The sequence below is a fragment of the Athene noctua genome, chromosome 6 (assembly GCF_965140245.1).
Source record: "Athene noctua chromosome 6, bAthNoc1.hap1.1, whole genome shotgun sequence".
Taxonomy (NCBI): Eukaryota; Metazoa; Chordata; class Aves; order Strigiformes; family Strigidae; genus Athene; species Athene noctua.
In genome coordinates this window covers 39,706,983-39,731,267 of record NC_134042.1, presented here as the reverse complement: position 1 = coordinate 39,731,267, position 24,285 = coordinate 39,706,983, and the positions used below count along the sequence as shown (strand labels likewise).

Genomic DNA, 24,285 nt, shown 5'->3' with positions numbered 1-24,285 from the left:
TAGCTCAGCTCTTTGTCTGAATGTCAAAGAACATCCCCTACACTGAAAAGCATGAAGGCAATTTTCTGTGTCTAAGTGAGATCAAGAAGTATGGAGAAATGCATGCGTGTTCACAATAAATTAGGGTAGTATATTAATTGTTTTTCCCCCAAGTATCAATTCCATGATTGTCCTGAGTACTAACTTGCCAAGAATAACAGGAGTAAAATAGCGACATACAGACACCATGTATAAAAAAATGTTTATTTTTTCACGAAAAATATTTACACGTAGTATTCCTTTCCTTATGTACAGTCATAAATGTAAGTTTAAAACCCAAGTTTAAACACCAGGATTTCAACACAAATTTATTAACTTCAAAAATTAGCTTCAGGCATTTTACAATAAATTGAGCTAGTAACAGCTAATCATTTCCAAAAGTAGTCCCACCTGCCCTGCAATATTCCCCTTTCTTGTGCGTAGGAGCTGTTTTGCCTTGAACTATACTTGCTTGTCTAACCCTTCAGTGGCTATGTTAGGGAGCTGAACAAGTGAAAAATAGTATAAAGTAGTGGGAAAAAAAAAAATCCCAGGAAGATAAAATAGGCATTAATTGATCTGAACATCATCCTCTGTTAAATAGTATGTCCTCTCCAACTTTTGGTGAGGATGAGACGAAACGTTGCACTAGGGAGGTTTAGATTGGATGTTAGGAAAAATTTCTTCACCAAAAAGACTGTCAAGCATTGGAACAGGGTGCCCAGAGAAGCGGTTGAGTCACCTTCCCTGGAGGATGTGTAGATGTGGCACTTAGGGACATGGTTTAGTGGTGGACTTGGCAGTGTTAGGTTTATATTTGGACTCGACAATCTTAAAGGTCTTTTCCAACTTAAATGATTCTATGATTCTATGATAAAACCTGATTCAAGAAACCTGCGTTGAAAAGCTACATAAAAAGAACAATTATTTTCTTAAATGTAGTTACTTGAACCAGGGTGGGGCTGGATGAGCACCAGAAGATTGACACAAAAGGAGCAAAAATCTGTCACCAGGGCTGAGGGAGGGAGTAAGACCAATTATTTGCTCAGCAATTAATCACAAAACCATTTTAACTCCATTATGAAAGCATAGACTTAAAGGTCATAGAAGACAACAGTCTCTCCTGCTTACAACACATCACAACAGAATTTCACATTGCATACCATGGTTTATTTCCTACACCTTTGACAGACTAACAAGAGACATCCTAAAAACTAACTCTGCTTGTTATTGCCAGATCTTGATTTCTCCAGCCCAATCACATGTTGCAAGGAGCGATGGCAAGACTGGGTGAAATATTGCACTCACACAAGCTTCTTTATGTGCAGACAAAGTGCGAATAATCCTAGCAGTATGATAGTTGTAGAAAAACACTTTGCCATCTGAACTTCCTGTCACCAAAAGTGTTCCATCTGGAGAAAATTCACAGCCCACTGCAAATCCTTCCACCTGTGAAAATCAGTAACAGTGTAACTCCTGATGATGATTAGAACAGTTCATTGTAATATACTGAAAATGAATATAGGATGAAAAAATAATTTTATCTTTAAATAAATATACACTAAGGACTTCTCCAGGTGTTTATTAACGCACAGCTATAACACAAACTTATTTAATCAAGCTATTAAGTATTCATAAAGTCTTCTAATAGCTATTTTCTTCAGAGTGCATATGATTCAAAATAGACTCGCACATGGGAAAGCAAATGAAGCCAATTAGTATCTATCACTGATTTATAATCAAACACTATTAGCAGACACATTAAAAAGCGCAGGTACTTAGCTATCTATCTTCCTTTCTGACTTGGATACTAAGTTCCCAGTGAAGAAGGATACCTTATGTCCTTCGTATCTTTTCTTCTTGTTGATTCGGTAAGGTCGCTGGGTAGAAAACAAAGCCATGTAGTTCCCGTTCGTCTGAGCAACAAACATAGACTCTTTTGGGTGCAGAGTCAGGCTTGGGCAAGTGTAACGCTCCTGAAAATAATTTTAAAGAAAGTTTTCTTGTATGAAAAAAAGGATTTGTTCAAATGACTCAGGTTATCTAATGACATATTTGAAAGACCATAGAAGGCAAGGTATACATAAGTCATCTTCATAGTATATATTATATAAAGATACTTAACTCATTACAATCCACTGAAAGTCTTACACCAAGAAAAATATCAAATCAAATCTCTGCTTTAATTTCCTAGATACTGACCAAAGTCCCATCTCCCTCTCAACCATAATTATATTGCAGAACAGCTGCAGAAAGGTAACTCCAACCTGATGCTACTCAAGTCATCCTCTTCCCGCTCAAGGAAAACTGAAGTTTTAATGTGAAGTGAATCCTCTTATCCCTTCCTCCACAGTCATACTGTGCCTTCCATGCTACCTTTTAGCAGCTCTCAAAATCCTTCATTCTCTCAGTTCTGGCCACACTGACAGGAATAGAAATCATGCCATTTAAACAGACACAATTCCCCACCCCACTATTATAAAAAATAATTTTTTTAAAAAAGGGATCATTGTTAGCCTACTAAATCAGAAGTTCCTTATGACAGTGATTTGCCAAGTAGACTGCTGTGGGCTGTAAATTCATAAATATCTACAAAAATTAGTAACACTTATCTTTACTCTAGTGTTCCTATTTAAGGCTGAATTAAAATTACTTTCAAAACTCTGTAGTGACTGCATCAGAAATCAATGGCTCTCACAAGGTTTCACCCAGGTCCAAACCTTAGGTTTCAGCCTAACCTAAAGACACGGTGCTGAATTTTGATGTCATGAATACAAATTAAGAGATCTTTGGCTGTAGGATGCATCTGCATGTGAAGGACACCAGACTGACAGTGTGGTTTGGAAGTGATGAACTGGGAAGGAAGTTCTGGGTATTGGTACGGAAGCCAAAACAGGGTTAGGCAGCATGGCTGGTTAGAAGTGTGCTCTGTGGCAAATCACTGCCGGCTTCTGGGTCTAACAGAGAAACTGAGTCTAACAATAAGGAATCAGAAAGCACAACACAATCTGCAGGAGCACTGTGCTGTTGTGTTGGGTATACTGTAGCAATGTGTTATTTTAGAGGTCTTAACTATTCATTTGTTAATGCAGACAAGCAATAGATCAAGTCCTGTTGAGATCTAATCTGGAGAGCTCAGGGGTTCTCTCCCACCTTGAAGGGTTCAAAGGTGAAATTCAGAAAATTGAAACAGAGTTTCCAAAACCATCACAGTGCAGAAAAGGGGGAAAACAGTCCATTTCAGAGATGCTGCAGTTGCGAGAATGTTAAGCAGCAGGATGGGGTTAGTTGGTTGTTTGGCAAGGGATAAAGAGAAGCTGTTTGGTGTTTACTCCTTGATACTGAACGTGACTAGTCTGTACTTTAGATATTCACAGTTTGTTGGGTTATTTTCCTATTGCCTGTCCAAGATGTTGATAGATCCAGTATTGGATAAAGACATAACTGGAAATTAAAAACAAAACAAGCTCATTAGATCATCATGTACATGTCCTTGTCAGTAGAGAACTGTTCATTTCAGCCAAAAAGCAAGTATATACACAGGATATTAGACTTGGGTTTTCAAAAAAAGACCCAGGGAGTTGGAATTATCTATTAAGTTCCTTGATAATCTCATTTGAAGCTCTCAGCCTTTCTAGACAATTTATAGTCTATTAAATATCTTACCTGGGTAGATTACTGAGAAAAACACTGAACCTGCACTGATAGAAGTAAATTTTGCCCCTGTGATTATGCTGTACTAGATATCTATATGCATGTATCAGGTTGCTGTTACTATGTGAATATTAAACTAAATTTGTCAATAAGCCCTCAATGCAGCTGATGAAAAATGTATGAAAAAGTGTGAGAAAAGAAACGTAGCGCTATAGCAACTACTGCCATGCACCATTGGCAAGCTAGAATGACACTGCAGTGGCCTTGCCTAAATATAGCTTAGATGTCAGTGCACAAGCACTGAAATGTAAATATTTTTAACACAAGGAGACCTATCAGTCTTCAAGGTCATTTTTTAAGAATAAGTAGGTGTTTTTAAAATATAAAAATGAAGAAAGCCCTCAGCTTACATTAAGAGCATTTTATACATCACACAATGATCTTAGAGAAAATCAAAACCTTTTTTTTTTTTACAGTGCTAACAAACATGAAATACTAAATCATGACCCAAACAATACTAATTGTTAATCTTACATGAAAAATCTGATTGGAGATTTTCGCAGCACTTTGAAAGTCCCAAGCAATAATGGTACGATCAGCTGAGTCCCGGCTTACTGCATCTGTGCTTGTAAGAAATTCTCTTCCTTCGGGGAGAAAGAGTATATCCAATGTCTGTTGTACTGCAGCTTTGTACACTCTTAATAGCTAGTGGATAAAAAAGTTTGTTATTTTTTGACAGGTTAAAAGAACATGATAACCTTTGTATTAAGAACACTCTTTGCATTAAGAACTATCTCCAACAAATTAAATAATATTTTAAAATGTGGAAAAGTAACTAATTTTTAAATATTGTTAAAGCACGTAAAGAGTCCACACACAGGAAAATTAAATGAGATAAAGGAAAGCATGAGTTTGTACAATTCATATATTATATTTATATATAGATAAGATTCTGTTATAAATTCCCAAGGAATTAAGAGTTAGTTCCAGAAAGAGCTTTAGACAACACAATGTTGTGGTGCTTGGTCTACATAAACTCCCTTCTATTTTATGAACTCTTCTGGATTCCCTAGAAGAGGCAGGGAATCTTTGGCAACAGGCTGGCCAACTTGGGTGAGGCAGGCTTTAAACTGAAGGACTCAGGGGACAGGGTCCAAAGTGGCAATCCAATGCCATTGCAACCAACTGGGGAATAAGCCAGGTCAACCAGAGCAGCAACAAATATTTCTTAGCTGTCTCCCAAGATGAGAATCTGAAGAGCAACCATCGCAAGTATATGTGTATGTGCACCAAAGCATGCAGCCTGGGGAACAAACATAAGGAACTGGAGACCCGTGCCCAGTCAGGTAGTTATGATATCATAGAAAAAAATGGGGACAACTCACATGACTGAAAGATCATGATGGATGGCTATAGGCTGTTCTGTAAAGACAGGCAGTGAAGAAGAGATGGTAGAGTCACACTCTATGTTAAAAAGAGCCTTGAATGTATAGAACTCAGCTACAACAATTGTGGAAGTTCTATTGAATGCCTATGGGTCAAGATCAGAGGGGTCATCTCCAAGGGGGAATCTTACAGTAGGCATCTGCTACTGACCCCCAAACCAAGACAATAAGGAAAAAAAAGCAGTATTTATGACACTTAAGCAAGCTTCAGGTCAACAGAACCTGGTTCTTATGGGTGACTTCAGCTACCCAGACATTTGTTGGAAGAACAATAGAGCAAATGATGTGATGATACCAAACTGAGTGGGGAACATTTCGGAAGGGTAAGCCACTCTGCAGGAAGACATGGATAGGCTGGAAGAGCGTGCTAGCAAGAACCTTATGAAGTTCAACAATGACAAATGTAAGGTCTTGCACCTAGGAAAACATAATCCAGAAGTGCAGCACTGGCTGGGATCTACCCAGCCGGGGAACAGCTCTGTGGAAAGGGACCTGAGGGTCCTGGTAGACAAGAAGCTCAATATGAATGGTGTGCTGCTGCAGCAAAGAAAGTCAACAGGATGTTGGGTTGCATCAACATGAGTATCACCAACAGAGATAAAGAAGTCATTATCCCACTCTACTCAGTACTTGTCAGGCCACAGCTGGAATACTGTGTTCAGTTTTGGTCCCCACTATATAAAAAAAGATGTGGACAGGCTGGAGTGGGTCCAGAGAAGAGTCACAAAGATGATCAAAGGACTGGGCAGCCTGCCATGTGTGGAAAGGCTGAGAGAACTGGGTTTGTTCAGCCTAGAGAAGGCTTAGGGGAGACCTTATCACCATGTTCCAGTATTTGAAAGGGTGGCTACAAAGAAGATGGAGACTCCCTTTTTACAAGAAGTCACATAGAAAAGACAAGGGGTAGTAGGTACAAGTTACTCCTGGGGAGATTCTGATTGGACACAGGAGGAAAATTTTCCACAATAAGAACAATCAGCCATTGGAATAATCTCCCCAGGGAAGTGGTGGATTCCCCAACATTGGACACTTCTAAGATTCAGCTGGACAAGGTGCTGGGCCATCATGCCTAGACCATGCTTTTGTGAAGAAAGGTTGGACCAGAAGATCCTTGAGGTCTCTTCCAACCTCGTATTCCATGATTCTATGATTGAACTTGGAGCACTCTGAGGATCTCTCCTTCCTCCCTCCAGAAAACTTCAGAAGTGTAAGTTTTTGGTCTTTTTGTTCTCAAAACCTTCAGCTAGTTATACAGCCAGGGAAAGGAAAGTAATTAGGTTAGTAGGGATTTGGAACTTACAGGTAATGAAAAGGACACAGCAAGAAGTGAATATTCTTCTTGATCATTCAGGACTTAATAGATCACTGTTTATGACTGGGGATGTATAAACTTGATGACTCAAGGCTCTCCCAGTCACATGCTGCTATGTGTCATTGCTTAACTTTCAAGTGGTGAGACCACAGCGTCAGGACGTTACGGCAAGAAAGCAAAGCTTGCATGCTCAGTCAGAAACTGCCTACAAGGTCAACATGGACACACTCAGCAGAAAGGTACACTATTCACCCTGCAGAAGATACCTCAGTCCCATTAAGGACTTGGTCTGACACCATCTCCTGGAAAAAGAAACCCAAGCAGTTTGCTTTTTTAAAGTGCAGCCAGAGAGGGAAAGATGGAAGTGACAGAAGCGCTGCTGTCAAACGGTGCTTTAAGGACTCAGCCAGGATCCTGCCTTGGTCTATAGGGATTCAGTCCCACACCTCCCACCTCATATGACTGTCCTGGCAAGAGGCAGTCTCTGCTGTTTCTGCTGAAGCAGAGGCTTTTTCTGTCACTCTGTTGAAAATGCAGGGCAGCAGGGAAAGAAAGAGTCGTCAATACTTCAAAGCATGTCTGGGCTCAAGAGTCAATAATGTGGCTCAACCACTAGTTCCCATCATGTAATTAATGCATATAAACAATCTCTAAAGAATTTTGTGATGTAAAAGGAAATAACAAAGTTCTCAAATCTTCCCAAATCAAAAGCACCCAAGTTCTCAAATTTAGATAGATCCTCTTTCAGGACTTATACCAAAGTGGGTCTGATCCATGCAGAAATAGGTCCTCAGCTACAGGACTCTGAATATTTTAACAGCCTGTGAGCTGGATCTTAAAGAGAGATTTTCAACCATTCTAAGCCATATATGAACAATTTCAACGTCCTTTCTTTCCACCTTTCTTCATGAAATTCTGCATCTATGTTGCCTACTTTGAATTTTGCAAAACAACACTTTTGCTTTCTTTTTCTCTGATTTGCCTCCAGTGAAGAGAAACCTCAAGGCAAGTGGCCAGATCAAAGCAATCTGTCTCTCTGAATATGGTGATACTTAAAACTAGAACACTAGAAGACTCCTAATTATTAATATCCAAATATCTCTCTCTCTCCAAGATAACTAAACCAGCAGCCTGCACTTCCAACAGGGTGTTCAGAGGTTGGTCCTTCTTCTAACATCACTAGAAAAACCAACAGAGGAGAGAGTGCTTGAAGTATTACACTGAAACGGTTCCCAACTTTGTGAGGCATTTCAGTGCCTACCTTATGCCCCTAACAGCACATGACTACTGACTTTCAGAGTCCAAACCTTTTACAGATACTGTAAGCATATACATTTAAAAAAAATAATTTTCAGGTGTCACAGTAAAATATCATGGATTATACCTCTGTTTTATACTTTAACCAACAAAAATAATTTCAAATATCAAACACAACCTGAAAACTTCTTGATTTCTTGCCTCAAATTCAAAAATCTATGACTATTTGGAAATGTTCAGAACTCCCTGATCCTGCTTTAGGGTAGAGATATACTAGATGACCTCCTGAGGTCCCTTCCAGCTCTGCTTCCTGTGATCTCATCATGTAGAAGGATGGCAGCAGCAGCTGCTCCAACTGCTTTTCACAGGCTCTGAGAAATGTACAGTTTAGAAACACGATGTTTGCATTCAGTGAAGAACCTCAGTCATGCAAGCACCCTATACACCCTGTAATAACATCAACAAGATGTAAACCTGCAGACTCAAAAAAACTGGCACACTTTTCAGCAATCTGCCTGCATTTTTAAGATAGTGACTATACAAATGTTTTCCTTGCTCTCATCAGATTTTTCAGCCTAGGAATCTGCATAATATACAAAGCAATTAAACTTTGTAAAGTCAAAAAGTGATATTTGCATATTTATAGCCTCCACTTTCTCTATGGAGAAATCACCATGCATAGCTAGTTCTTCACAGAGTTATAAAAGGAAGTCCATAGTTCATTAGTAAAGTAGAAAATTAAGCTATTTTGTAGGAGCAAAAATTAAAAAAAAAACCAAACACAAAACCACAAACTAAAAAAACCCCCACAAAATATAATAGCTGCCTGGAATGAGAAATGGAAAACCATACAGAAACTTGACAGCTGTATGAACTGTAGAACTGAAATAAAGTTACATTGAGAGGAATGGACACAAAAGGCTCTACCACCCCAACAAACTGAAGGAGGCAGCTTCACAAATCAGCAGGCACCTTCACAAAAGTGACAAGTCCCAACTGGGACTGAAGAGTCAGCAGAACGCAGAGCAGCACAAACATGGAGAAAGTGGGACAGGAAGGCAGAAACAAAGGCTGATTTGTGCTGGGAAATGAAGAATGATATAGAGCAATAAATGGTAATAAAGTCCCAAATGGTGATTCACAGTAGTAATTCTTTAATATTTTCTTATTTTAAAGATGAAAAATTCAGGCATACCATTTGGGTCTTTGTCTTCTAAAAAACCCCTTGTGAAATGTATGTAGTAATGTATTCATACATACACTGTGTTCAGCACTGTTAAGGGGTTAGGTTTTTGGTTTGGGACTTGTTTTTAACAGTTTTTGGAGCAACAGACATCTCTCAGTAAGGAAAAAGAAGAGATTGTGAAGTTTGTAATGCACAGATACTTTTAATTTTTGCTGAAATCCTGTTGGGCTCTTACAAAAACTGCCACTATCAATTTAAACATTTTCACTGCTAATCATTATATTTGCTTGTCTGTTAACAGGACATCTAACCAAATTACCTATGTATCTTAGCTCTGCAACAGGAAAATGTCTAAAACTTAGTACAAAAGACCATCTTCTGTATGTTCTATACAAACCTCAGAAAAACTATGCTGTTTAATCTTCAAATTACATAGTAAGAACTGACTCAGAGAACAATAAATTAACACTTTGAATAGCAGCTGGGAACTTGATATACATAGTATTTAAATTCCCCCACAAAGATAGCTTTCAGAAATAACTAATTGCAACACCCCTGCTCAGAAAAGTACTCATAATTAAACTTGCTTTGTTCTACCTTAGACAATTAACTCATGTCATGCCTGAGGAACTTGCCTGGGGAAAGCACCAGTTTCCCTACCCTGCTGGCTTTAGTTTAATAACAGCTTTAGCTCTTTCTCTATTTGCAGATTTATCACTCATAAGCATTGGAAAACCACAGTCCACTTCTTCAATCTAAGCATTTTCTGGACATAAAAGAAATCATTTCAGAGGAAGGCCTGATAATTTCTGGTGTCAACATGACCCAACATAATAATAAACTTCAAGAGCTCATGGCTGCAGGCAGTCGACAGGAAAGGTAATTTAAGCAAATTAAATCAGTTTCAAACAGATTCTTACGGTTCTGGTGATTTGAAAAGCATGCTGTGAAGCTGAATTCAAGGTATATATTTCAGATGGGTGTTCGATAATCCTTCTCTTCATAAAGCACATGCAATGCCTGGTATTTTGTTTGTCAGGAAAGCTCAAATCTTCCACACAAGTAATTCAGAAGGCTGCTGCTCGCTCCTGCTCTGTCCTGGTCACCTGTAACCTACGTGCACTGCACTTTCCTAAAATCCCCTCAAGCTTTATGGAAGTGATGAGAAAGAAACGTGCTTTTATAGTCACTGCCCTGAGCATCAGGAGATAAGGTCTCAAAACAAATCTAAAAGGACTACAGGCAATCCGGATGGTCATGAAAAAAGCCCTTAATCGGGCAGTGCCATGGCTTCCAACCTGTAAAAATTGCCGTATTTTTTCTTCCAATTCTTGTCCTATCTTTTTAGATTGAGTGCTTTAGCTAGAAACTGCCTCTTCCTACTGGCATGTTGGGCAATTAATGCAATGGGGGACTGATATAAGTCTCTGTGAAACAGTACTACACAATTACTAGTAATAAAAAGGGCATTTTAACTTAAAAGAAAAAAAAGCTTTTGTGCAAAGCAAGTTATCTACTGCAGTGCAAGCCATGATCTAGAGAGCAAGGTGTGGAGGCAGCTAACTGCTATTTGCTTTTTAGCTGTATGTTCACAACAAAACCACAACTGCATGAATCTAATTTATGTCTCTGATCTCCACCTGAAAGTTACAATGGCAATTTTAATCAAAATGCATTACAATATTGTAGACAGGAAGATCAACCATGCTCCACTCTTACATTCTTTTAAACTCTTTTAAAATAAGACTGCTGTGTTTCTCTTTATGTAAATGAAAAAAAAATATTTTGCTTTTCTATTTAAGTTTTTTCCTGTTTGTAACTGCTCTGTTTTCAGACACATCTCAAGATTATCAAGGGGTCTTGAAAATAATTAAAAGGAAATGAAGACTGATTAAAATGAAGAAGTAGTTCAGCTTAATCTGGTATTAATCTATAAGACTTTAGGTATGAACAATGTATACTGTTCTTTTTAAAGTCACTTTCAGATTGCTTGAGAAGGCATAAGAATCTTGTGATGGAAAGTGTCAACCATTTATTAAATTAAAAAAAAAATCCCATTGGATTTCTTATTTAAAAGGATCTCCCCATCTCAGATAGGATAAAGAAGGGAAATCTGTATATAGAAAACAGACAAGGAACATCTGAGATGGCCGAGAGGAATGTGCAAGAATGGGAAATAAAGTCTGAGCGGCATGGAAAAGGTGAACGGTTTCTTCCATTATTAGAACTTAAGACTCCAGACTAGCAGAATGCAGCTTCAAAATGAAACACATTCAAACACAGAATGAGATGCTTCTTCAGTCAATACATATTTGAATTCCTTGCTACAGGATGTTGTAGACTTAAAAAAACCCAAAAAAACCCAAAACAACAAGAACAACCAATTCCACAGCATGAAAACTCAAAGAGAGCCATGAAAGATAAAGACACTATCTGTGGTGCAGGAAGTCCCCAAACTGTAAGTCAGAAAGGCCTTAGTAACCATTGCTGGGAATTGGGACAAAGAAGTTTACTTTGCTTTCATATTCTTGTTTTTTAAAAGCATACTGGTCACTGCTAGGAGTGTAAAATTTGTCTAGAAATGGGCTGAAACCAGAAACGGCTATTCCCTGGCAGCTTCTCACTTGAATACTCACACTCTGGAGGGAGGCATGTTTTGTTCCTGGCCCATTTCAGTCTCTCCAGGAGAGACTGTATGTATAGACAGGTCTACCATTCTCATCTGTCATACCTTCGTATGAGGTTTCCAAATAGACACAGCAGGACTGCTCACGTATCTGAAACAGCCACATAAAATGTGCCTTCACACTCAGAAAGAACCTTTGAATGTTAACATTTAAAACCAAATACCATTATGCAAGTACAAATGTACCTCACCATTTCTCTCTGAACTTCAGGTCCATGGCAAGGATTTCTCTGAGTGTGAGAATAACTTCAGTTTTCTAAAGCACTGAATAAATCATCTTATTCTAATTACATTGTTCTTTCAAATACCACCAGTACATGACAATGTATTGGCTGTTTCTATAGAAACCAGAAGTGCAAGTAGCTCCACCAATTTCTACAGCCCTTTTTCATATTTATATGCTATCCAGAGACAAATTCATTAGGTCTCCTAAATACATGCTACTTAAAATGACTGCATCTCATCTGAAAAAAATTGCAATAGAATGTTTCCAAGGAAACAAATGCACTGCACTTACACTCTAAATTTATTAATTTTTTAACTATGCTTTAATGACTTGGGCTTATTTCTTTATAAACTCAAGTACGGAGAAATAGCTCAACCACATAAAGACCATCTCGTTCATTTTTTTCTTTTTAAGCATAAAGCTATAGATCATAGTTGCAATTTTGTAGCTAAACAATGTTCAATCCAGAATAACAAACCAAAATGGGGAAAAAAAACCCCAAACCTGTTGTTACTCTGCCTTGGCCTCTGTTAAAAATTCTGCAGTGCATTTCTAGACTAATTTTAAAAGCTCAAAATATCTGCTTCCACCATTTTTCTAGTTAATTTGTTCTACAGCTTATGAAGACCTCAATTTCAAAAATGGGAATTTTGTGTAAATCTTCAAATCTAATCTTTCCTTAAATTTTTCTATCACTCCAACAGAATGACTTTGTATTCATTTTTTTTGAAACCTTTATTATTAATCCCAAAATCTGGACCTTTTTATTCATTTGTACTCTTCCCATTTCTAATAAGTCATTGCTATTTTTCCTGCATGACATTCTACTCCTTTTTTTTTAATTAATTGTGCAAACACAATACTTTCTGTAACAAACATTTTCCAAATACACAATAATAAATAATTCCATTTGGAGCCGTGCCTAAAGCACTTCACTGAATTCCTCCCAGGCAGTTTCCTTTCTTGAGATCTCCCCTTTAGCTAGTTTTCCCACTTTACAATTACCTACGTCCCTGACTTCTACAGCTCCTCTAATTGCTCTATTAAAGTCCAAAATCATAGAGTGACATCAAGTAAGCTTCATACAATCAATCTTCACTTAACTACTTTTTTATTTTTCATAATTTCATATATTCCTATATCTGTAACTAGTCTGTTCTGTGGTTCTGTCAGGTCATACCACTGGGTCTCCACTGCCTGACGCCCTTCCTCTCTTTCCCTCCTTCTTTAACATAAGCAGTGGATTTGCATTTATGGAGGTCTGAGAGCTTCAAATATTGCTTAAAGATCAGAGCCACAGCCCTGTTGCCTTCCACTTATTCCCTCTCCAGATTACTGCATGCTGCTGCGTCAGGACTTGCTGTTCTGACAGCTGTAGCAGGTTGCTCTTGCCAAAACTCCAATGGGCTTCAGTGATTTATGAGACAGAACACGTGAACATCAACAGACAAGAGATCAAAAACAGAGTACATCCATCGATTATTCTTCTATTTTTAAGAGAGTCCAAGAAAATGTGACCTCCCTGCCTTCAGAGTTCCTTGCATTTTTGCATGCGTGTGATAAAAAAACAGTTCCTGAACGCTTACAAAATGTTAAGTTTCATCAAAGCAGAATGCAAATAAAAGGTAAAATATGCAAAACTCGAGTAATTATATGGATACATTTAGAAAATTTAAATGAATACATTCAGATGCAAGTTCTTGAGTGCTGTATGTCCTTTCAGCAGAGCTAATAGCATCCGCGCTTTACACTATGCAAACCTTGCTGACATGTGTAAATAAATCTTTTCAATTCAGATTGATGATTCACTAATGATATAAGGAACTTTAGCTCCTTTAAAAGTATTATCAGTACAGGGCAGTTACAACTGTAGCCTTGTTCTGACATTACATCTGTGTAAGCTTAGAAACCCAAATTAAAAAGAAAAAAAAAAAATCTGTAGTCATATTTTCTCTTGTGAACACAATAAAGTCCTTATTGCTGAGCTGAAGGATGCAAGTCTCAACCCTTTGTTCTCTTTGGTATTTCAAGGAATATTAAAATTCCAGGTAGAATAAGTGGTTGGAATATATATATATTGTCTCCTGTACAACAAGCTAATGCAGATCAGCCACAATCGAGAGTGACTGTGTAATTGAACTGGCTTGTGCTGAACATCTTAAGAAATCCTTCCACAGCTCAGAGAACGAAATACTTCTAAAATACATAACTACTTCTAGGTCTCGGTGTTATTGCACAATCCTTTTTACGGGGCGTTTTAAAGGATTTTTCTAGGTTCAGCTCGGAGATCCAAAGATCCCATGGAGGCTCTTCAATATGATGCTCTTTCCTTGGTCGAAAATGCAGAGATCTTTTAATTATTTTTTTTAAACATACCAGCCTACTTCCAAGTTTTCTGGTCTTTTCATACTATAAACATTCTCCAAATGTTTCATAAATTTCATCAATCTGTTATACAGCAATATAAGATCTCCAGAATAATCTCTTCACCAGAGACACAAAACTGGGTTTATCACAAACAGAAAGAAATACCACTAAAATAAATCTCTACATGCTATTCAACTGCCTCTTTTATTCTTTTTTTTTTTTTTTCAGGCTTTGATTACTTGTCTCTGTAATTCTGAGATGCCCGTATACTTTACATTTCACTGAGCAGTTAACAAGTTGTTCCATCCATTCATTTCTCCGAAGTATATATTGCTTAGTATCTTGAAGCTTTTAACTCCCTTATTGTTCTTTCACTCTTTATCTTACTTAATACCCAGTGCTACTTTTGAAATAATTTTGCCTGTTTGCTCAACAGAACAGGGATTGCAATAAATGTCTTTCAACATTCTTTTTTTTTTTTTTTTTGATATCTGCCTTTCTGATTAATAGCCTACTGTATATTTCTCAATGTTTGAGTAGCTGAAAGGCTGCCTCAAATCTATCTCCATATATTTTCTCTGGGACTTAGAAATCCAATTTTTATACCACATTCAGTACATGAATAAATATTAGTAATTTGTGCTCATAAATTTATGCTCCTGTTAGAAATTAGTTGCCCATCAAAATCAAAGAGATTTCAGAAGTACTAATTTGGAAAAATACCACTATCAGCTGTTCTATGTCATTTTTCATCAGCAGAAAGCACCAGTGTGGCACACTGTCATAAAGCAGCACATTTCAACCACTGCATGGACGTGTAATTGGACAATATTTTTGTTATTAGTCATCCTCTCTATCTCTGTGATGCTTAATGCTTTACTCTGAATTTCCACCAAAAATCATTTCCTAATATACATTTCCTGATATACAGTTATCATTTTGCCTCACATAGTTAAATTTTAGATGTGCAAGCGGATAGCCTGTTAAAACACAGGAGAGCATGCTAAAGAATGACCTCTGAAATTGAATTACCAGTGAATGCTGAAATTGAGTTTTCAATGTGCAATGCATAACAAGATTCAAGCTCTTGATTTAGGGTGCTCACTCTATTGACAAAACATGCTGCAAAGCCTGAAAAGGCTAGCAGGAATAGGATGATGGGAACAAGAAGAAACATTAGTTCACCCACACATCGGTCCAAACTAAATGACAGGTTAGCACACTTGAAAGAACAGGTAAAACACAAAAATCTTGTCATGAATTAGGATGAAAGCACGTTAAAAACATTAAGGTTGTTTGCATCAAAACTGAAATGAAGTGGCAGAGGCCTCACATCTATTTCAATTAAGAGTAAATGGCACATTTTGGAACAGGATAAATTTCAAAATATTGGCCAGGATACTTTATCCCATCTTGAATATGGCCATAAGGGTGTAATATGGAAGAGACAGAAAGCATGCTGGTTTTATTTTGTGAATAAAGACAACAATATGAACTGAAAGCAAGAATACCCAAAAAATCCATTGAAATTCCCCAAACTAGGGAAAAGCAGACATGAGATATGGATGATATTGATGATTCATACCTAGCCAACATACTGTTCTATAGCTGAGAATTTGAAATGTAACTACATTATTTTGCAGTAACAATGTATGGGTGATACTTGCCATTCTGCAAGAAGAAACCATAAACAATCAAATCAGAGTTTAATTTTTTCCCTTTTCTCCACTCAGTTGTGAACTTCCATATTCACTCAGTACACACAGAACTGTTCTTCAAATTTTAAATCCAATACAAATGTAGGTGTCTAACAGTCTACAAATATTACTGACCTACAGCTACCTCGGACAGAAAAAAAAAATATCAAAGGATAATAGAAGGTTTCTCCCCCTTTTGGAAATGTTTCGGAGCAAGAGAGTAAACCACACTTATTTAGACAATCACAGTACAATTCAGATAATCACAGTACCATCAAAATTATGGTTTGGTGGGTTTTTTTGCTACCTGAAAGGACATCGTAGAGAGGCTGGTGCTGGTCTCTTCTCACAGGTGATTAGTGATAGAACAAGAGGGAATGGCTTTAAACTCCAACAGGAAAGATTCAGACTAGACATCAGGAAAAAAATTTTCACAGAAAGAGTGGTCAGACAGTGGAATAGGCTGCCCAGAGAGGTGGTGGAGTCACCATCCCTGGATGTGTTTAAGGGTTGTTTGGATGAGATGTTGGGGATATGGTGTAGGGGAGAACTTTGTAGAGTAGGGCTGATGGTTGGACTCGATGATCCCAAGGGTCTTTTCCAACGTGAATGATTTTGTAATTCTATGAAATATATCAAACAAAAAAATCTGGTAACAGATACCAGGTTAAACCCAAGCCTTCCACTTTCTAAGGTGATTAGAAACTGCTTATTATTAAAACTAATATTCCTCATGAACTTTTTTCCAACTGGTGAAGTTCTACATTAATACAATTGTTTCCTAATGAACAAAGCAGGTAACAGCTTATAAAAACTTCCAGAGAGAACCCAGTGCAGGATCTGTACAAAAGAAACAGGCTGGGGTTTTTGTTTTACTAAGACTAAAACCTTTCCTATCTTACCTGTCAGAATACACATTCATTCACTTATTTATTCTCTCGGAAACTAAATTATTTCCTTGTAGTAGAGTGGGATGCTTCCCTTATCTCTTCATTAGCATCAGATTACTGAAATAGAGTTACACAAAATCTTTTAAGCACTGGAGGGTTCTGCAAGTACAGAGACAACCACTGTGTGCATTCCTCAGTGATCAATGGCTCTTCAAGGCAGGTTCCAAGGCTGGAGCTTCAACATTGCAAAAATGAGTGTATGGTTAGTCACTGAGATAAAAATGCATTATTCTGCTAGTCTCATTTTTGCTGTATATAGTATCCTGGACACAGAATGTACTGCCTTTTGAGAAATCATGTCATAAGATAAAAGGATGTCAGAGCATGTAATGTTGTGACATACTGCACACAACAGCAATACTCTCAGTAAAAAAGAAAAAATTCACAATGTAGCAATCATGAGTACCATCTACTTCAGCAACAGTATCAAAAGCGGACTGGGAATGGCCCATGGAAAGACAAATACACCATTGTACCCAGAGCAGTAAGCAAGGGGACAAAAAGCCACAGTTGGTCAGTAAAGCATAAAGTTACAATAAAATACTGTTTGAATCTCATGAAGATAATATATTCCCTAACTAGTAGAAAACTTGAGGGCTGTTTTAGACTGTGTATGTAGTCAAATTAATAACATGTTAAGAATTCATGTTCCTGTTTTATGGAGATATCAGTGGTTTTTACAGTGTCTGTCCTCTGGAAATGAATCACAGACGTTGTCATCTAAAGCATGAACTACTGGCTCTGCATGCAGACACACACAGAGCTTAGATATCATCACCTGCAACCCACACAAAGGTGATCCCAAACATAACTATTGTTTCTTATAACTGTGCCATTGTAAAGTACTGAAAACCGCAGTTTTCATCTGCAATTTTGCCAGACATGTAGTTTACACAAAAGTTACTATATCAGAACATCATCTCAAGCCAGGCTACTGGTAGTCAGAATTACAGAAGGTATGAATGGGTGGGCTATTAAAGACTAATGTTTATCAGTATGGGTTTTCTTCTTTGCCTTCTTACAATGCTTTTACAAAGGCAAATACCTCACAAATTGCACACTGCCCCTTATCTTTTCATCTTCTACTGCAACCTCCATCTCAACACATTTGTCTGCTCCATACTGCAGTAATGCTTCATGTAAACTATATTCTATACCTCTCTACTTGCCTTCTATACCTCTTCCAGCAACACTGTTCATTGGTGAAGGACATGTGTTTCCTCTCTACTTCTGCTTTTCAGGGACAGTTTCACCTAGAAGACTTTCCAAGACAGTCAAACTACACCTTGTCAATCAGCAAACTCCAGTCTTATAGCATGGAGATGCATGTATTTTTGTAGGGGGCATCTTCTGTGGAACAGCAAGCTAAAATGATTGGCAATATTTGGTAATCACAGCCTGGGATGCACATGCTGCTTTGAAGCCTCTGTCCAGGTTAAGAAGAATGTGTAGTCCCATACCTGCTCCTGTCCACAAAAAACTGGTTTGTGAATCTATGTTTATGTAGGCCTGTACTACAGTCAGGTTGTCCAGACCTATAAAGTGACACTTTGGCTGTAGTTGAGCTGAGATACCATCAGAATTTAGAACCTAAAAGGAAGGAGATGCCTTAAGAGATTAACATATTTATTGTCTTCATTGCTTGGAATAAAATATGGCTCGATACCTCGTCTGGTACCAAGGGAAAGCACTACTGAAACTGACATTTCACAAGGGGTAAAAAGGACCAAGAACAGCATTTTTCAAGACATTTGTCTTGGTGACACCATAACACCATTCAAAGATAAAACCGAAATACCAGTGATTGGCAGAGATACCGACTCAGGAGATGACTCAGAACTAACTTATCTAACACAAGCATTAATATCTGTTATTTAGCCCCTTAACTCTATTTGGATCAATGCCAATTTTGCATAGTCCTCGGGTCTTGTCATCACAAACTCTGGTATCAGAATTGCTGAAAAAAAAATATTCAAGCATAACCCTTAAAATGAAAATATCCGTTGTAAAGGAATCTTCTGTTTCCTTGACACTGAAATGCCTTCCCCATTATCAATATTTGAGATTGTCTCCTATTGTCTATGAAAGATTTCTAACCATATTCCTCCATAACCATATCCAATATGAGTTACTGTTAAGGCAGGCACATTTTTGCTGCATGCCACTGGTCACTGGTTACTATAGAACAGAATTAATTACCATTTTTCATCTGCAGAGACTGGGTACCTTGGACTTGCAAGCTGGTGGTATTGCCATTTTTGGCATGAACATGCTCATCAATCACAGCTGATTTCAAATCGAGAGAAAAACCACCTTCACAGGATTTTCGGAGATAGTCATTCAAAGATATACACAGGCATAAAATCCATCATAAAGAAACTACAGGGGACGAAAGAATGCCTCTGGCTTTGTACACAGCTAGACTATTGATTGACTTTGTGTATAACTACAATATCATTTACAAGAGATCTTATTGCACCATGTCAGAAAATCTCAGAAAGAATGTTTTGTCACCTACATCTGCCATTTTCTCCTTGTCTAGGATCAAATATCTCAAATTTGACACTATAGTCAACAATCTTTAAGCCTTAAAAAGATGATACCCATTTAGTTCCTGAAGTACTTTTTAAAGGAAGTTCAGCCTACCATGACATACAATGGCTTCTCTATGTTAAAAAGGACAGCTAAGTGTTCAATTACAGACTGCATCTCCTCCCCACAATTAAGGCCTACTGTTATGAGAATCTCAAGAAAGAACTATTGTACTCCCTACTTCATTTGCATGCTTTGAAACCACTGACCCTGCTGTTCAAGGAAATAAGACTTCCATTAGTCTTTCTTCTTCCGTCCCCTGCCAGAAAAAAAATAACGTTCTTGTTCTACAGTAAATTTACAGGTGACCTCTGATCATCTGGAATGAACACCCTTTGAACCAGTACTGTTTCCCACTTGTGTGATCTGTATTTTCAGGTTCTATAAGTTGCCTATGCTAAAGACACAACATCACTTACTATTGACAACACCAGAATATTGTATATCAGTGCAAGGCAGGGGAAAGAAGGGATGAGTTACTATGGAAAATCTCCTAATTTTAAAAAAATAAATAGGTATTTTTTTATCATAAGTACTTACTATTTTTGCAATCTAAAACTAGAATCATCTTCCTTCACAGAACTGTGCGTTGAGTATCTCTTCATATCCTTATCAAAGAAAACTAGTCATCACGCAAGCATGATGGATGAAATAAATCTCATCACTTTTACAAAGGTTTTCACACTGACACTGTAACTCAAACGCACAGTAAATTTATTTTCTGAGTAGCCTCAGATTTGGCAGTCTCAATATGTACTTACTAATGTTTTTCTTTTAAGAATTTATTCATGTGAGGGAAGCCTATGGTATATATCCTACACAATTAAATTATTTTCTCAAACATCAGTGACAAATCCAAAGGAAAAACTGCAGCACAGGAACTAGATTGTTAATTGCACAATATTGTGTTTCCTCAACAGAACAACTCCCATAACTATTTCAGAGCTGTTCTGTTAAGAGCCCTCATACCTGAAATGCATCAGCCTAGATCTCTCACCTATTATTATTAGTACATCAAAGTCAGAGACAAAGTTTGGATAAGCAATCTTATCTTTTTCAGATCCCTTCTGACACCCTCAAGAGCAAACAGATGGCTAACTACGATGAGTAGGATCCACCCACATAGAAATTCAAAGGAAAACAAAGAACTATTCACTTTACAGTCACTATTGCTCTTTGAGCTGCTCTGTGCATGAGGATGTTGGTTTGCTTTATACTTCCACTGGCAGAATATAGCACTGGTCTTACCAGAGCTCTGAATGGCAGCTGGGAGCATGCTGTTCTTCACAATTCACAATAAAGTAAAGGCAGAGGATATACATGCCTCTCTGTGGCCCTTCATGAATGTAAAAATTACTCCAGGCTTTTCAACAAAAGGTACGGGCATTCGAATCTTGACCCACATGTAACAGCTTGAAGAGCAAGTTAGCTGTACTGCTTCCTAGTACACAACCACTTTTCAAAATCCTCAAGTGAGCTATTTGCTTTATTTAATTCAACTATATGTTACTCATATTTACATAAACCAAAAATTAGTATTTTTATGTACAGTGTTCCTCTTCATGCTTGAAAAACATTACAGAGGTTCATATCAACAAATAGCAACACAATCAATGACAAATGCAAAATACCTCAGAATAACATTTCATTGAAAGACCAGTGCATCTAGCTGCTTAGTAATGCACAGCACATTCAATCTAGAAACATTCCAGAAGAGAAGGAGATAGAAGACTTCCATTACCTTAGAAGTCCTTATATCCCAAGCTTTAACTTCTGAGCTGAACCCTCCACAAATGAATATATTTGACTCTGTAGGGTGGAACTTCAGCGCGCTGATCCTAAATTCATTTTTGCTACTAAATATCTGCTTCCCTAAAATAAAGTGAGAAATGGAGATTAAAATTTGAGCAGAAAATGAAATATGTCATTCATTTCAACCTAGTTTCAAAAATATCAGGGTTGTCAAAGGTGAATCTGTTATATTAACACATTTCAAGAATATAGTGCTACTCCGATTTCCTGAAAACACAGGACTGAACTCACCAAATTCTATCCACATGAAATTGCTCCTGCTCATGGGACTCTGCACCACTGACTCCTTCCTACTGAAAAGAGAGAATGAGTGGTTTCCTACATTAAGGAGCAGAGCTCCTCTGAGGTCTCATTCAGTCAACATGCAGGACTAAATCTATGAATCTAATGGTTGGATGTTTCCCTACAGAGAAGCCATAGTCTTTTTTACAGTGGGATAAAAATAACTAGAACAAAATATTATCTGTACAGAAATACCACATCCCAAACTATACTACAACTCTTGAGTTGTTTACTTAACTTTCTGTGAAGGTAGGAGTGAAACTTCATCTTGAAAGTAGGAAATAATTTGCACACCATCATATAAAGGCAATAGCTGTTCCCATGGATACACTGTTCCCAACATTTAATTGTGTACACTAATCTCTGCAGGATCCTGTGGTTAGTATCAATTGAATTGTCGACACTTTAGAAGGCAACAAAATTCAGCTAGGTTAATTTATAGGACTTCTCCACAGTCCGCTGCTTCCTTTCATCCTAAAAAATTCATGATATTAATGTACATTCACTGAAATACAGTTTTTGGAACTGCAGCATGGACCAAGATAAATACATTTGCTCAGTTTCACTATTTCAACTGTGCTTTATAATCTACATATCACATATAAAGACCTAAATTAAATAAAGTTACTGCTTTAAGCCACAGTGAAAAAGGTACCGCAAAAGAAAAAAAAAAACAAAAACCAAACCACAACTATGACAAAAGCTTCTTAAAATATTTATTAATCTACATTTTCAGCAAGTGCAAGTTGTTTTACGACAGGCTTTCTTAACTGACAATACTCTGAGCTAAAAACATTAGTGATGGATGTAAATACTGTTTGGTGAACAATACTGAAAATCATTCATATAAGGGTTTTTTATGCTTATTTCATGAGTTGGAGCCACATCGATTTTATCATCAGTTCCATTTTCTTCATCTACTGAACTCAACTTACACAGTCAAGAGGCTAAGACTTATCAAAATATTTATTTATTCGTTTTAAAGAAGAGAAGAGAGATTTTACTTCATCGCATGTGTTCTTCAAACTAGCAGGGGCAGGGAAAATAGATTGCAGGGAGTGTAAGATAGGGGTGAGTGTTGCCTTACATGAATACTGGTTCTTTTGTAGGGGTCTTTTGTTCTTTTTAAAAAGATTCTCTATCAATTACCCAGGCAAGATCTAAAGGGCCACTCTATCACTCCTGTGTGAAAGACTTGACTCAGTACATAAGTTCCTTCCCAAAAAGAGAAAAAAAAGTCACAAGAGCAGCACAGGTTCTCTCTACAAGTCATATGCAACAGTGACCATCTCTTACTATGGGAGCTTTCAGTACCCCAAAAGCTACAGAAGAAAAAAAAGAAAAGACTCACAGGGAAGGAAGAAAGTATTAAAATCATCACTTATACGATAGGAGCCACAAGATATTGCTCTCATGTGCACCACTACCAGGCATCATTTGCAGGCTTTACAAAAGCCACATACACATGCATCTTATTCTCATCCACAGCACTGGAAAAAATGCTGAATTTCCCCATGGAGGCTCACTAGTCAGTTTAACAGCACTTTGCTCCCAAAGGAATTTGATTCCTACCAGTACCTAGTTTAATAAACACTCTGGGAGTATAATCAACGAGTTTTCAATGGTACTGCAACCACAAATTAGCAAAACTGCAGCCTACCTGCACTGATCCCGTCAAACAGATTTATAAAGGATGCATCAAGCAGTCACTATTCTCCATAAAACGTGTTGTCCAAATGACATTAGACATATACATAAGTTATCCAGTGGAACTCATCGTCTAACCTTCTGACAAACATTAATTGTTTAACTGGTTTTACTAAAATATGCTTTATCTCCACAAAACTTCTGAAAACTGCTTTTTCTATAATGCATACATTTTTCTTGCTGTCATGCTCTCTAGCCTAAGACTTGAGAAAGTCGTAAGAAACAACCAAAAGAGATGTGCACTAAATTCAAGGTGCATTTCAGCTAACTACAAGATCTGTTACCTTTTCCACAGAAAGATTAATTTAACATAATTTGTTATTAATTACCTTTCAATCTCATCCCCAACTACTTGCAAGGAATTCAACCATTTGCTTGGTATTTTCTCCAGAAACTAAAATTCTCTAATTTCCTACTCTCTCTCCTGTTTTAAAGAGAATTGGGCACTGGTTTTGCCCTTTTCTTGTCTTCTAGAGGCCATTATTTATCCAAAAGCTTTCAGTGAGAGTCACTAATAGAATTACGCCATAATGATTACGCAGTGTGATGATTTCTACATTACAGTGTAAAAACAAATAAAATTCATTCAAACCACCTGGGCAGCTTATTCACCTCTATACTTTTTAACATCCTTCTTTTTCCTATTTTAAGCTGTTACATTGCCATTTGATGCAGATATTAACCATGCTAGCTTTTTGACTGGCCTGAGGAGCAATCACAATACACTAATCTTAAAAGCTCAGGCTTTCCAATTAATACAATTTGAAATACAACTCTCTCATTCTCTCACACCCCAAAGTGAAATTCAATCAAATTTCTCTTTTTGGAAACTCAGTAAACAGTGTTCTGAAGAGTCTGGCATTATTAGTTGTATATATTAATTTAATTCTACTGGCATGTCAGAGAAAATGAGAAAAAGGCTGGAATGTAGAAGAGCAAAGCAGCAGCAGACAACATATTCAAAAAGAGAGGATCACAACATTACAGAAAGGAAACTCTCCAATTGCTAGAACTGAAATTTATGCACAATACACAGAATCTAAGTCTGACTGCTTGTCATATAAACAGCCCTGAACCCAGCAAAGTGAACTTTC

The 24,285-nt window shown here is 37.4% G+C and overlaps 1 protein-coding gene across 4 annotated transcripts in view; it reads right to left on the bottom strand.

The window, feature by feature from the left end:
* Nucleotides 1-279: 279 nt before the first annotated feature.
* WDR25 (WD repeat domain 25) overlaps nt 280-24,285 on the bottom strand; it is a 69,589-nt gene continuing 45,583 nt past the window's right edge. For 3 of the 4 annotated variants that reach the window (XM_074909289.1, XM_074909290.1, XM_074909288.1), the window contains exons 4-7: nt 21,132-21,262; nt 4,207-4,377; nt 1,854-1,994; nt 280-1,467 (exon numbers count right to left, since the gene is read on the bottom strand). In XM_074909289.1, the coding sequence (XP_074765390.1) occupies nt 1,246-1,467; nt 1,854-1,994; nt 4,207-4,377; nt 21,132-21,262 (665 nt within the window). In that variant the 3' untranslated portion in view covers nt 280-1,245. Of the gene's footprint in view, nt 1,528-1,853; nt 1,995-4,206; nt 4,378-21,131; nt 21,263-24,285 lie in introns of all 4 variants that reach the window. The other variant, XM_074909291.1, reaches the window with a different exon arrangement.